The sequence below is a fragment of the Carica papaya genome, chromosome 5, assembly GCF_054855325.1.
Source record: "Carica papaya isolate Zhongbai chromosome 5, ASM5485532v1, whole genome shotgun sequence".
NCBI classification, from domain to species: Eukaryota; Viridiplantae; Streptophyta; class Magnoliopsida; order Brassicales; family Caricaceae; genus Carica; species Carica papaya.
The window spans coordinates 37,264,687-37,277,166 of NC_142313.1; the positions used below are offsets into that span (position 1 = coordinate 37,264,687).

At 40.2% G+C, this 12,480-nt stretch overlaps 1 protein-coding gene and 1 long non-coding RNA gene across 2 annotated transcripts in view; one reads left to right on the plus strand and one right to left on the minus strand.

Annotated features, from left to right (window-relative positions):
- Positions 1-1,404: 1,404 nt before the first annotated feature.
- On the minus strand, positions 1,405-2,210 carry LOC148266061 (uncharacterized). Its single transcript, XR_015819085.1, has 2 exons — positions 1,930-2,210; positions 1,405-1,811 (listed from the first exon to the last, which is right to left on the minus strand). It is a non-coding gene; the product is annotated as an uncharacterized LOC148266061 (long non-coding RNA).
- A 6,862-nt stretch (positions 2,211-9,072) lies between these two features.
- Positions 9,073-12,480, plus strand: part of LOC148266062 (uncharacterized) — a 96,806-nt gene continuing 93,398 nt past the window's right edge. The window contains exon 1 of the mRNA XM_088220542.1: positions 9,073-10,455. Coding sequence (XP_088076668.1) covers positions 9,759-10,455 — 697 coding nt within the window. The 5' untranslated portion in view covers positions 9,073-9,758. The remainder of the gene's footprint in view (positions 10,456-12,480) is intronic.

The following is a 12,480-nucleotide window of genomic DNA, read 5'->3' on the forward strand; positions in this document are numbered from 1 at the left end:
GTCCATAATGAACTATGCACAACCTAATAACTAAAATTGCATACATGTAAAATAAATTTAATCGTATAATCTCTTAAAATACTAATAATATGAAAAAATATTAATAATTTTAAATAGGAAAATAACTTTTGTGCTATTTTTATTGTTTTGTTTAAACCCCCTATATTTTGTTCTTCTCTTTTTAATTAACTCTTATATTTTAAAATTTTTTTCCAATAAAAAATTTTCTTTCAAAAAGTTTATGTAACTATTAAATCAATGTCACATGTGCACGTCATATAAGGTTGACTTCCTCACTACTAAAATGATGAAATAGAGATTTTTTATATCGTGTTCAATGTTAGCAACACCTACTAACTAGTCAACGTTACACCAAACCAATGAAGTAGAGATTTTTTTCTATGCCATGCTCCATGTCAACAACCTTATACCATTTCACAATTGACGTAATTTTTCGCTCACACAAACTTGAACCCCTCAAATTAAAAATTAATATTTTTCTTCTACACCACTGAAGACAATGAAGTAAAGATGGTAATAAGCAAGATTTCATCACATAAAAATTCTATACTTCTTTAAATTACATGACAATACTTTTTTAAGTTGGATTTAATTTCAAAAATGTATATAACTCCTCTTTTTTATTCTCACCCATATATGTAACGATCTGCTTTCTCTGCTGAGAAAGAAGTGTTACCACATATATAAAAACCTAATAAACACGCATCAATATGCTAAAATTTTTAATTCAATCATCCACTGTATGCAGTTACAATTTGTGAGTCTCACAAAATCCTTAAGTTACATTATGATAACATATTTAGATCTAAAGTAGAAAATAAAATATCTAAAATTAATAAACATTTTTCAGAGTCTTCATTTGACCTTAAATATGCTCTTGATTCGAACTAATCTGCTCTGAGGGGGTGTGAATTAAGGTGAGCTTCATGGGCTCAATAAAAAAAGGGTAGTGCCCATACAGAGGCATGCAAACAACCAATCATACAAGTTTTAGGAAAACAAATGCTGATTTTAAAGCAAAATACCCAAACATGGAAAATAATACAACAATAACAAAGTTTCTCATTCTTCATTCCACATATCAGTTTCTTTTTCCTTTGATATTGACCTCACATATCCCAATCTCATATTCATTAACAAATTATCATTAGAACATATTCATAATCGGAAGCTATACATATAAATTATATGCGAATGATTCCGTAAAGAATGAGAAATGAGATTTTTTTGATAAATGGGAAAAATTTTAAAAATAGTGTTTGTGGATGGAAATGAGGGAAAGTCTACAATACCTGGGTTGAATCAGATATAATTTGAAGGATTTTGTAGGTTTATTAATAAGTGTCATGATCAGAAAAGATTTATATTTAAATACCATACACATCCATAAAAACACATCACATTTATGTTCGGACAACTTGCGTTCTCATGCATAAACACAGTTACATCTTATCAAATATATAACCAAATGTAATACATGTATTAGATCAATTCGTTTCTCTCTTCCGTTTGATATTTAGAGTTTCACATACCTTTAGATTTCACAATGTAATGCCTTTTTAACCAATATTATTTAATACATAAGGATCCCCTCTATATGTGAATACTCAAATATTTCCATAGCCAATAAGTAATCGTTAGTTATCCTCATACCCCAACCCATGTGGGCGCCATAATTATCAACCATCCTCATACCCTCAACCCGTATAAGTGTCATAACCAGTCGATCGCCACCATACTCTAACCCGTATGGGTGCTGCTGTTATTCCATATGTATAATAGGGTTTGCCCTGCATAACCAAAATACAATCATTATATAATCAAAGCACAAATGTGACCATCAGCTGCCCAGACCACAATCCATTTGAGCGCCATAAACACCTACCGTATGAGTGCCATAAACCATACCCTAACTCGTATGGGCGCCTTTGTTATTTTGTATCCACAGTAAGGTTTGTTCTGCATAACCAAAACACAATTATTATATAATCAAAGCAAAAATATTCCAATGTTGTATCTGTGATATTTATTTTACTAATCAAATTCCAATGTTGTACTTTTACTTTTGTCCTTAATCTTTTTGTCCTTAAAATTAAGAAATCATCCGTTTATTTAGCTTCCAATTTTGTTTCTCCATTAATTTTATAGTTAATTTAAAATTTAAACATTAAGCAAAATAAAATATAATTTGAAATAATATTTTGACGTAATTAAAATTCAATGATAAATACAACATAATATCTGACAATAGTTTAAAATTCAATGATAAATACAAAATAATATTTCGCAATAGTTAATTTTATATTTATGTAATACTAACACATTCTTGACATTCCAAGTGCATATAAATATTCAAGGAAAATGAAGTGAACTTTAAAACATCAAGAAAAATGTAAAGTGAAAGTTAATTCAAGTATGAGGTATCATGAAAGGATCAAGTCATGTAGTAAGATTAAAAAGCAAACTAGTTATCTGCCCTTTTGTATGTATGTCTCTTAAGGTCTGCCCTTTGGCATGTTCTTTGTAACCGACATTGGGGAACCACCATGACCCACCATGGAGGAGTCGGCTTTAGCCACACTCACAATAACAGATGTAGAAGAGGGTGGCTAGGATATCGTTGATATTGCACTGAACCCCCATGAATCCTATGATTTCTATTTGGTTGGACGGTTTCTAACTAAAATGGTTGTCAAATTCAAATTCATGTGAAATAAACTGGCCGGTGTGTGGCGTAATGGTCCCGAAAATTTAAAAAGAATTGCATATAATAATTTTAGTGCGGAAGCGAAATAAAGGTTAAAATTAACATCCCTTACATGATAACTCAAAAATACTAACAAACATCACAGAACAAATTTTCTGAAGAAAATACGAAAAATAGAAAAAATAAAGGAAATTAATAAGTATCTAGGGTCTACTCGTAGCCTTCTTGCGGATCGGGCTCGGGAACCGGGTCCTCATGATATGAAATTGTTAAATAAATGGTGAGCTACACTACCCCAGTAAGGATATCATAATATATCACCGTCACAGAAGCAAAAGTTGATAGAAAAATCAAAAACAACCAATAGAGTACAAATTTTAAATAAATTCATTTATTAATAATAAAACCATTTACCATTTACTTACCGCAGTGAGATTTATAAAAACAACCTATGCAAACAATAACATTATAAATATCATGAATTCATATATAATCTGCAACATAGCATATATCGTACACGTGAACCCTTTCCATTAACAATCTTAATTCCAGGACCATCCCCATACCCTGTCCGGTATGAGTGCCAAGACATTAAACCTCAATACCTCGTCCGGTATGAGGGTGAAGCGGGTCGTTCCCATACCCTGTCTAGTATGAACGTCAAATGACCAAGTCTCCATACCCCATCCGGTATGAGACAACGTTCATGGTAGGATTCCCTATGAACTCAGTCCGTCCACCATCTCCTAAGATATCTAATGAGGCTGTCATCTTATCCATTTATCAGATCACATCCCTTTCCTGTTTATCCTTAATCTCCGTTACCAAATTAAACACAATCACATAAATAATGAACATGTACCCGGTAATACAATCATATCTTAAATCCCAAATCACACAGTGGTCAAGTAATACAGTAATACATGCATTTAAAACTTTAAGACCAGATACCATCATGCATTTAAACTGTAAAATAAATCAACAGGAATCAACAGAGAATAATGTCCGGTTTCGGGCTCCATTAGCAATCTGTAATTAAATATGAATATTTATCTAACCTATACAAAAGACCGTATTATTATTTATTCAAACTTCACATCTATGACAGGAAATAGGGTAAGGGGTCCTTACTTGATTTGGCGCCAACAATTAGATGGTTACTGTGCTTACGGGCGGTCCCTAAGTTCCCTGAATTAAACGCGCTTACGGTACCTACAAGTATCCCAAATAAACCCATTCGGCTCATTTTCTTCTCCCTCAAGTACGGGTCGGCTGGATCAGGCATTCGGGTCTTCCCGATGGGTCTCAGTCGGCCCATCTGCAGGGACTTGCGGCATGGGCCGTATGTTCTTCTCAGGTGCGATGCCTACTAGCCCACGGATTGAGCCTAGCAAGCGGTGTAGCAGGTTAGGTGACTCAGGTTTCCCCCTCACGGGTGCCTCTCCTCCATGTGCGACCTCAGACACACCATCTTCGTCGAGTGTGGGCTTTTTTACAATTCTTCAAGTTCATTAATCTTACTTGGGCCTTTAAGTCTTTTAGCTTGAACAAACTTGGCCAATCTCTTGGAATAATCTCAATTAGGAAAGTAATCCGGAATGAAATTACTTTCATATTATGGGCATTCCTCATTGATGTTATATTGCATCTTTGGAACTATTTTTTGATTTTCTAGGATCACATCATCTCCCCCTTCTTTAAAAAATTTGTTCTCGAATCTGGGCCTTCATCACAAGGGAAAAAGATTAGTGATTGCAATAGAAAACATATCATACCTCCCAGGTATGTTTGTTTTATTGTTTATGCACTTCATGACTTGATTAACAATTCTTTTGGGATCGGGATCAAATCTTTGTAGCCCACTTATCATGATAATTATCTGTAAGAGAAAAACAATACGAATATGCAAAGAGTGGTTAAGGTCAAAATGAATCTCCCTATAGGTAAGGACAATCAAAATTACATTTTTATAAGAGATATTACTTAACATTGTGTCTTTATGATCAAGACACTTGTTTGTTTTTGCTCTATGTTTTTCTATTAATAGACAATCTTTAATTTTCTGTCGGGCTTTTTTGATGCTTAATGGACCACTAGTTTCTTTTTCGACCTTCTCTATCTCTTATGCTCTCTTTGAGTATTCATGAAAGGACTGTTTAATTTTAACATGATCTTCATGTGCCTCTTTTGGTGATAAAGGCATAAGAACATGATTCAGACCGTCCTTTCACAATGAGTATTAGTTGGCGCAACTGCTATGTTGTACCTGTCTGTCAAACTGCCAAGGTCTCCCAAGTATCAAGTGAGTGACATGCATAGGTACGATATCACAACATACCTCATCGTGATATTTTCCGATGGAGAATGGTATTATGACTCTTCGGTAACTTGGGCTTCACCATATTCATTCAAACACTTTAATCGATAGAGATTCGAATGCTTGATGTATGTCAACCTAGCTCTTTCCATGAGTAGAGTGCTTGCCACATTAGTATAACTACCACTATCAATGATCATTCCACATACCTTACCATTGATAAGGCATTATGTGTGGAAAATATTCTCCCTCTACTCGTTGCCTTCACTCATAACTTACACGTTGAGAGCTCTTCAGATAACAAGGAAATTACTTTCACAGAATGGAAGTATGTCACTTTATTGAAACATAGTGAATTTCCCTACAAGGTAAAGGTTATTGAAAGAAAATCTCTCCCTTGCCTTCACTCATGTTTACCTCAGAATCTCTCAATTGACCGTTTCTTCTGTCGAGTTGAGCATCTGGAATCGAAATCACTTGAATCAGATTTGCATGTTAATCCTTACGACACAACAAAGAACCCTAAAAGGATCTGATTTCTATGGAAGCTCATAAACAAGTACATAGAAAAAAGACTAGTGTGTTTTTTATGTGTTAAACAACTAGAATCGATTAGTCACTTAATTTTTTTATAATGGAATAAAAGTAAAATAAAAGATAGAAATGTAGATCACAAAGAATGAAAATTCGAACTGATACATAGGAATCCGATCAATCCCAATGGATATAACTGGAAGGTGTATTTACCTATACTACCCCTAATTTGTCAGCTACCCCTACAACCGGTCAAGTTTCTTCATGCAATGTTGATGCAGAATTACAGAAATGTAATTCGAAAATTAAACGTTAACAATGTGCGGAATGAAAACAAAAGTTTTCGCTCACACCTGTTAGGTAACGTACTTTGCCTTCGATTTCTCAAAGGATTTCCAGTCACCAGTTAGGCAGCTATTATGCTTTTGTGATGTAAAATGCAAACAATATGTCAATTGCCTTATGAGGTGCAATTGGAATATTTTGGGTATTTTTGATATATATAATATTTTTTAATAATAAACACGAATTACTTGAATTGAATAGATAGGTATGAATTGAAGCAGGATGCAATACGAACAAATCAAAAATTAATTTGAATTGTTAATGAATAAAATGTTAAAAACAAATAAATATATATTTAGATTTTTAGGAGCCTAAGCTCTGATACCAAATGATGCGTGAGGGCATGGAGAGGATTGAATCAACTCCTATAACCCACTTAATATTGAAACTATAATCGCCTAGATAAACCCCTCCCTCTAATTGGATCTATAATCTTAAAAAAAAAAGCAAAAATAAAGAATAGGGAAGTGAAACAAGGAAAAGAAAAACACCACGGACTTACCGATAAGTTGATCCTCGATCCTTTGCTCAATAAGACTTCTGAAGACTCCTGTTTTTTGAAGAACTTGAATAAGCTAATTTAGCAGAAATGCTAAAAAGAAGAAAAGTCTAAGCTTTCATGAATTCTCTCAAATTGACTGTAATTGGTTTTTTATAACCTATGGGGAGAAACTTATTTATAGCCTTTCCCGGACAATCCAGATGACTACAAGCTCTTGGAATAATTTCATAAAATGATAGTCTAAATAAAACTGTATCTAAATTTAGGATAACTATACAATAAAATAATTATTATATCTCAAATAAATCAATTAAATAATCCTAAAGGATACACTTATAATAAAATAATAATTAAAATATCTTAATACGTATCCCATTTGAATTCCATGTAAAAAATATGTGGAAATTCCATTAAAATAATGAGATAAATTGTAGCGCCCGGGGAAATAGAAAAAAAAAAAAAAAAAAAAAAAAAAAAAAAAAAAAAAACGCCCGTGCCACGTCAGCAGACCCAGTCAGCAGTCCTGGCCAACCAGGATCTACCACGTGGCAAAATCACGTCGACTGGGGACGGGCCACGTTGGCGATCCGCGTGCGCGCGATTGGATGGCCCAGATCAATCGCGCGCACGGACGACCCAGATTTAATCGCACGGACGGCCCAGATTTAATCAAAAACGGACGACCCAAATTAAATCAAAATGGACGGCTGAGATCAAAAGGCAAAAGGGTATAAATAAGACCCCCACACCAGACCCCAAACCCTAGCCGCCTGCCCTCGCCGGAGAAGACGAACCAGAAGCCGGCCGGCGCACCGGAGGGATTTCCGACCGCCGATCGAGGTAAATTTCATACCCCCGACTCGTTTTTCCACGCTGATTTCCCCAGTGGCCAAATCGAAGCCAAAATCCTGGCCAAACGGCCAAAAAATACAGCCGAAAGCCAGCAGTGCCGCCGCGCCCCTCCTCGGTTTTTGCCTCCGATGAGGCCCTTCCCGACCTCCGTTTAATGCAATTTTTATATCACCGTGATCACCATTCTTTTCTCTACAGGTTGATCAGAGCCGAATCACCAAAACACGAACTTCACCGGAGAGCCACCGCACCCGAGAGCACCGCCACCGGCAAGCTTCGGTTTTTCGTAAATTTTTGGCCCCCCGAGGGCCGTAGGGTTGTTTTATCGCAGGAACCAATGTGAGTGTGGCCGAATTCGGCCGGAAGCGGCCGAAAACGGCCAACCCGAGGAGAACCGCAACTGCAAGCGGCGGCGCCGTCGCCGGAGCACGGCGGAGCCGCCGTGCTGGAGTTGCGATATTGGCCGAAAGGGGCCCTAGGCCTAATTTGGGATTTTTTGGAACACGTGCAGGTACCAGTAGTGCGTTTCAGTTCCCCGAGAAAAATTCAGGAAAGATTAGGGACAGCCTGCAAGCGCACTGTGAAGCCGTGTTCGGACCCCAAAACGAGTAAGGACCCCTCACCCTATTTCCTATCACGGTTTTAAAGTTCAATAAATGATAAAACGGTATTTCATGAATCAACGAATATGTGAAATTGCTTAAGGTCGCTAATGGAGCCCGAGTATAGTGTGTTTGTCGGTTAACTGTTATTTGGCCTGTTTACAGTTTTAAATGCAGTATGAGATTTGATGTTTTCATTTTATAGTTTCGTGTGCATATTCTACTGTTTTATTGATTATGGATTGAATGACCGGGATATTGATGCTGTATGTTGTCTGTTTGGCATAAACTATCGTTTTGCTTGTTTGTATGTGATTGATAATGCTGACTGAGGGAAAAGGAGAATGAAAGATTATGTAAATGGAAATTGTATACTGTGGTCAGCCTGACTAGATATCCTGGGAGATGGTGGACGGACCGGGTCCGTAGGGAACCCTACCGGGATTGTGGTCTCCCATACCGGACGGGGTATGGAGATCTTATGTGTTTTGGCGCCCATACCGAACGGGGTATGGGGACGGCCCGTTTCACCCTCATACCGGACGGGGTAATGAGGTCTATGGTTTGGCGCCCATACCGGACGGGGTATGGGGACGGCCCTGGAATGGATTTCAAGTGTTAAGGATTAACGGGTAGCATGACCCCTATGGATCCCCATGGATACTAGTGGGCTGGTGAATTAGGAAAATATGTTGTGTAACGATTGAATTACGAAAAGTTTGATAGGTATTATGTTATACAGTTCATATATATGTTTTCATGATGATGATGATGTTATTGCTTTTGTATATTGTTTTATGAATTTCACCGAGGTAAGTGAATGGTAAAGGTTTTATTATTAATAAAAGGATTTGTTGTAAATTATGCTCCATTGGTCTTTTTGTGTTTTCTACCCACCTTTACCTCAGTGACGGTGAGATATCATGATGTCTTTACTGGGCTAGTGTAGCTCATTCCTTATTTAATCATTTCATATCAAGAGGACATCATTCCCGAGCCGGTTCCGCAGGAGGACGACGAAGGGGACGCCTAAAGACTCCATAGTCACATTCGTAGTTTTTACTTTCAAGTTTCTCCTTTAGGTAGTTTGATCTTTTATATTTTGTGAGCACGTTTTTGGTTTTAGTGTAAGGGATGTTATTCAAATTTTGACTTCGCTTCCGCATTTGATATTTATAATATAAAATTTATTTTAAATTTCTGGGGCTGCTACAGTTGGTATCAGAGCCGCATTTCCTCGGACCCATCCCTTACACAATAGTGCCTTAGAGAAATACTCACCGATATATCGTTACTCAATCATTCCTTGTGAATGCAGGTACACGGGAATGAGGAGAGGAAGGCCCCCACTAAACCGAGCGGCCCCAGATAATCACTTCGGGAGGATTTAGATAGACTATTCGAGATAGTGGAGGCTCTCGCAGCTGCCCAGCGAAGGCAAGAGGAGAGAAGGGAGTTACCGGGACCTCCTCCGCTAGCGCAGGTTGAGCCCCCGCTACAGCAGGCTGATCCCGAGCCACCCCGGCAGGAGCTTGTTCCTCCACGGTACCACCCGGCACCACAGCCGCGGTACGACCTGGTACCACAGCCACAGTATAAACAGGTGCCGCCACAGCACATTCCAGTGCCCCCACCACATCAGCAGGCGCCACCACAGGGTCCCCCAGTTCACCCTCAACCGGCCCCAGTCCCTCTACCTCGGGACCCCGCTCCCTCCTTGATCGACCCCGGCTTCATAGAGAGGTACAGAAGACTGAACCCTTCTACTTTTTCAGGGGATCCTCTTTCGAAGAGGCCCAATACTGGCTGGCAGAGACCGAGAGAGCTTTCGAGACCTTGGGAGTAGCTCCTGAGCAGAGGGTTGCCATTGCCTCCTACATGCTGGTAGGGGAAGCAGTACGCTGGTGGGAGCTCAAGCGGGCCACCTTGCCTGTACCAGTTACTTGGGAGCAGTTCCTAGCAGCCTTCCATGCGGAGTATCTCCCTAAACACATCCAACATTTAAAGGAAATGGAATTTGCTCAATTGGTCCAGGGAAATATAACAGTGTCGGAGTATGCCCGCAAGTTCCTAGAGCTGGGCCGACATGCCCCGGAGACATTGTTGGATGAGGGCCGAAAGGCCAGGAAATTCCAATGGGGTCTCCGCCCGGCGATCAGACAACACTTATTGGTGATGGAGCTCGAGACATATTCGGCAGTCCTGGCAAAGGCGCAGATCATAGAAAAGAGCTTCGACACCCGCCCTCAGCTAGCGGGAAGTTCCCGACCCTCAGCCCCGCTCCGCAGGCCAGCACCTACCATGCCTGTCCAACCCAGTAAGAGGCCCAGACCTGCCGTCCAGGCCCCTCCTCAGGCTATGGGGGCAGCACGTGGGAAGATCTGCCAGTACTGCGGCAGAGATCATGGGGACCGACCCTGCTACCGCCTCAACAACACCTGTCGCATATGCGGCAGTGCCCAGCACTATGCGAGGGAGTGCCCTAGGAACCAGAATCAAGGGAGGCCTCCAATCCAGGGCAGAGTTTACAACCTTACCCAGAAGGATGCCGACGCAGACCCGGATGTGGTACATGGTATGTATACTATCTCTGGCCACATTGCTCATGTTTTGTTTGATACTGGTGCATCACATTCTTTTATTTCACATGTTCTTGCTTCCAAAATTTGTGTATCACCTGATAGACTTGATTCATTATTGCTTGTATCTACCGCTGGGGGGGAGACATTGCTAGGAGAGGTTGTCTACAGGGCATGTGCCATGGAGATAGCAGATAGGAAATTGAGGGTAGACCTGATAGGGTTAGACACAGGGGATTTTGATGTAATCCTAGGAATGGATTGGCTAGCGGCGTATCACGCCACCATAGACTGCTTTAACAAAAAGATTGTATTTAATCCTCCCAACGAGGAGCCATTTACAAGTTAATAAAATTATTCGGTACTGATTTCCCCTAATGGCAAATTCTTTTCTTCTTAATTCCCAGTGCCTTAATATTGTATTTTCTCTAACTAGGTAAACCCAAGAAAGAAGTTTATATCCAAGAGATTTCAGTAGTCCGACACTTTCTAGACGTATTTCTGGATGAACTGCCCGGTCTACCAGGGGACAGAGAGGTCGAGTTCACCATAGATTTACAGCCAGGAACCCAGCCCATCTCGGTAGCTCCTTATCGAATGAGCCGCATCGAGATGGAAGAGCTAAGGAAACAAATCACTGAGCTACAAAACTGTGGCTTCATTAGACACAGCATTTCCCCATGGGGTGCCGGGGTTACTTTTGCAAAGAAAGGGGATGGAACGTTGAGACTGTGCATTGATTATAGAAGGATAAACAAGGTAACAATTAAGAACAAGTACCCTCTTCCCCGGATTGATGACCTTTTCGATCAGTTGCAGGGTGCACAGGTCTTTTCCAAAATAGATCTACGATCAGGTTACCATCAGGTAAAAGTGAGAGCCGAAGACATCCCTAAGACGGCATTCTGAACCAGGTACGGACACTATGAGTTCCTGGTTATGCCGTTTGGGCTAACCAACGCCCCGGCCATCTTTATGGATCTAATGAACAGAATCTTCAGAGAATTCTTGGATCAATTTGTCAACGTGTTCATCGATGATATCTTAGTCTACTCAAAAAGTAGGGAAGAACATGCTCATCATCTTGCCCAAGTCCTACAGGTACTCAGGGAAAAGAAGTTGTATGCGAAGTTGAGCAAGTGTGGATTTTGGCTCGAATAAACCGCCTTCTTAGGACATGTTATATCGAAGGAAGGGGTGTCGGTGAACCCTGAAAAGGTTGAAGCGGTACTTGGTTGGGAAAGGCTGACAACAGTTAAGGAAATTCGCAGTTTTCTAGAGATGGCAAGTTATTACCGCCGGTTTGTCGAAGGGTTCTCTAGTCTAGCAGCTCCTCTGACCCGACTCACAAAGAAGAATGCAAGGTTTGAATGGAATGAGAACTGCGAGAGGAGTTTTTCAGAGTTGAAGAAGCGACTGACTACTGCACCAGTGCTGGCTCTACCGAGTGGATCAAGAGGGTACACAGTTTATAGTGATGCCTCCTATCTAGGCCTGGGTTGTGTCCTAATGCAGCATGGAAAGGTTATAGCATATGGGTCTAGACAGCTAAAGAATCATGAGAAGAACTATCCTACCCATGACTTGGAGCTTGCCGCAATCATACACGCCTTGAAAACCTGGCGCCATTATTTGTATGGAGAGACCTTTCAGATCTACACCGATCATAAGAGTTTGAAGCATATCTTCACTCAGAAGGATCTCAACATGCGTCAGAGAAGGTGGATGGAACTCCTCAAGGACTATGATTGTGACATCCTATACCATCCAGGTAAGGGCAACGTGGTGGCCGATGCCCTCAGCAGGAAAAGTGCAGGCACCCTAGCCCATCTGATGGTTTCAGAATGTAGGTCCATTGGGGCTACACAGCAGGTTCGCCTGCGAGACCTGAAGAGAGTCACATGTTTGGGCCACCTAGCAGTCCAACCCGAGTTAATCCAAAGAATAAAGGAAGCCCAGTCAGTCGACCCCGCCCTAGTAACCCGCAAGAAGAATGCAGAACAGGGAGTGAGCTCAGAATT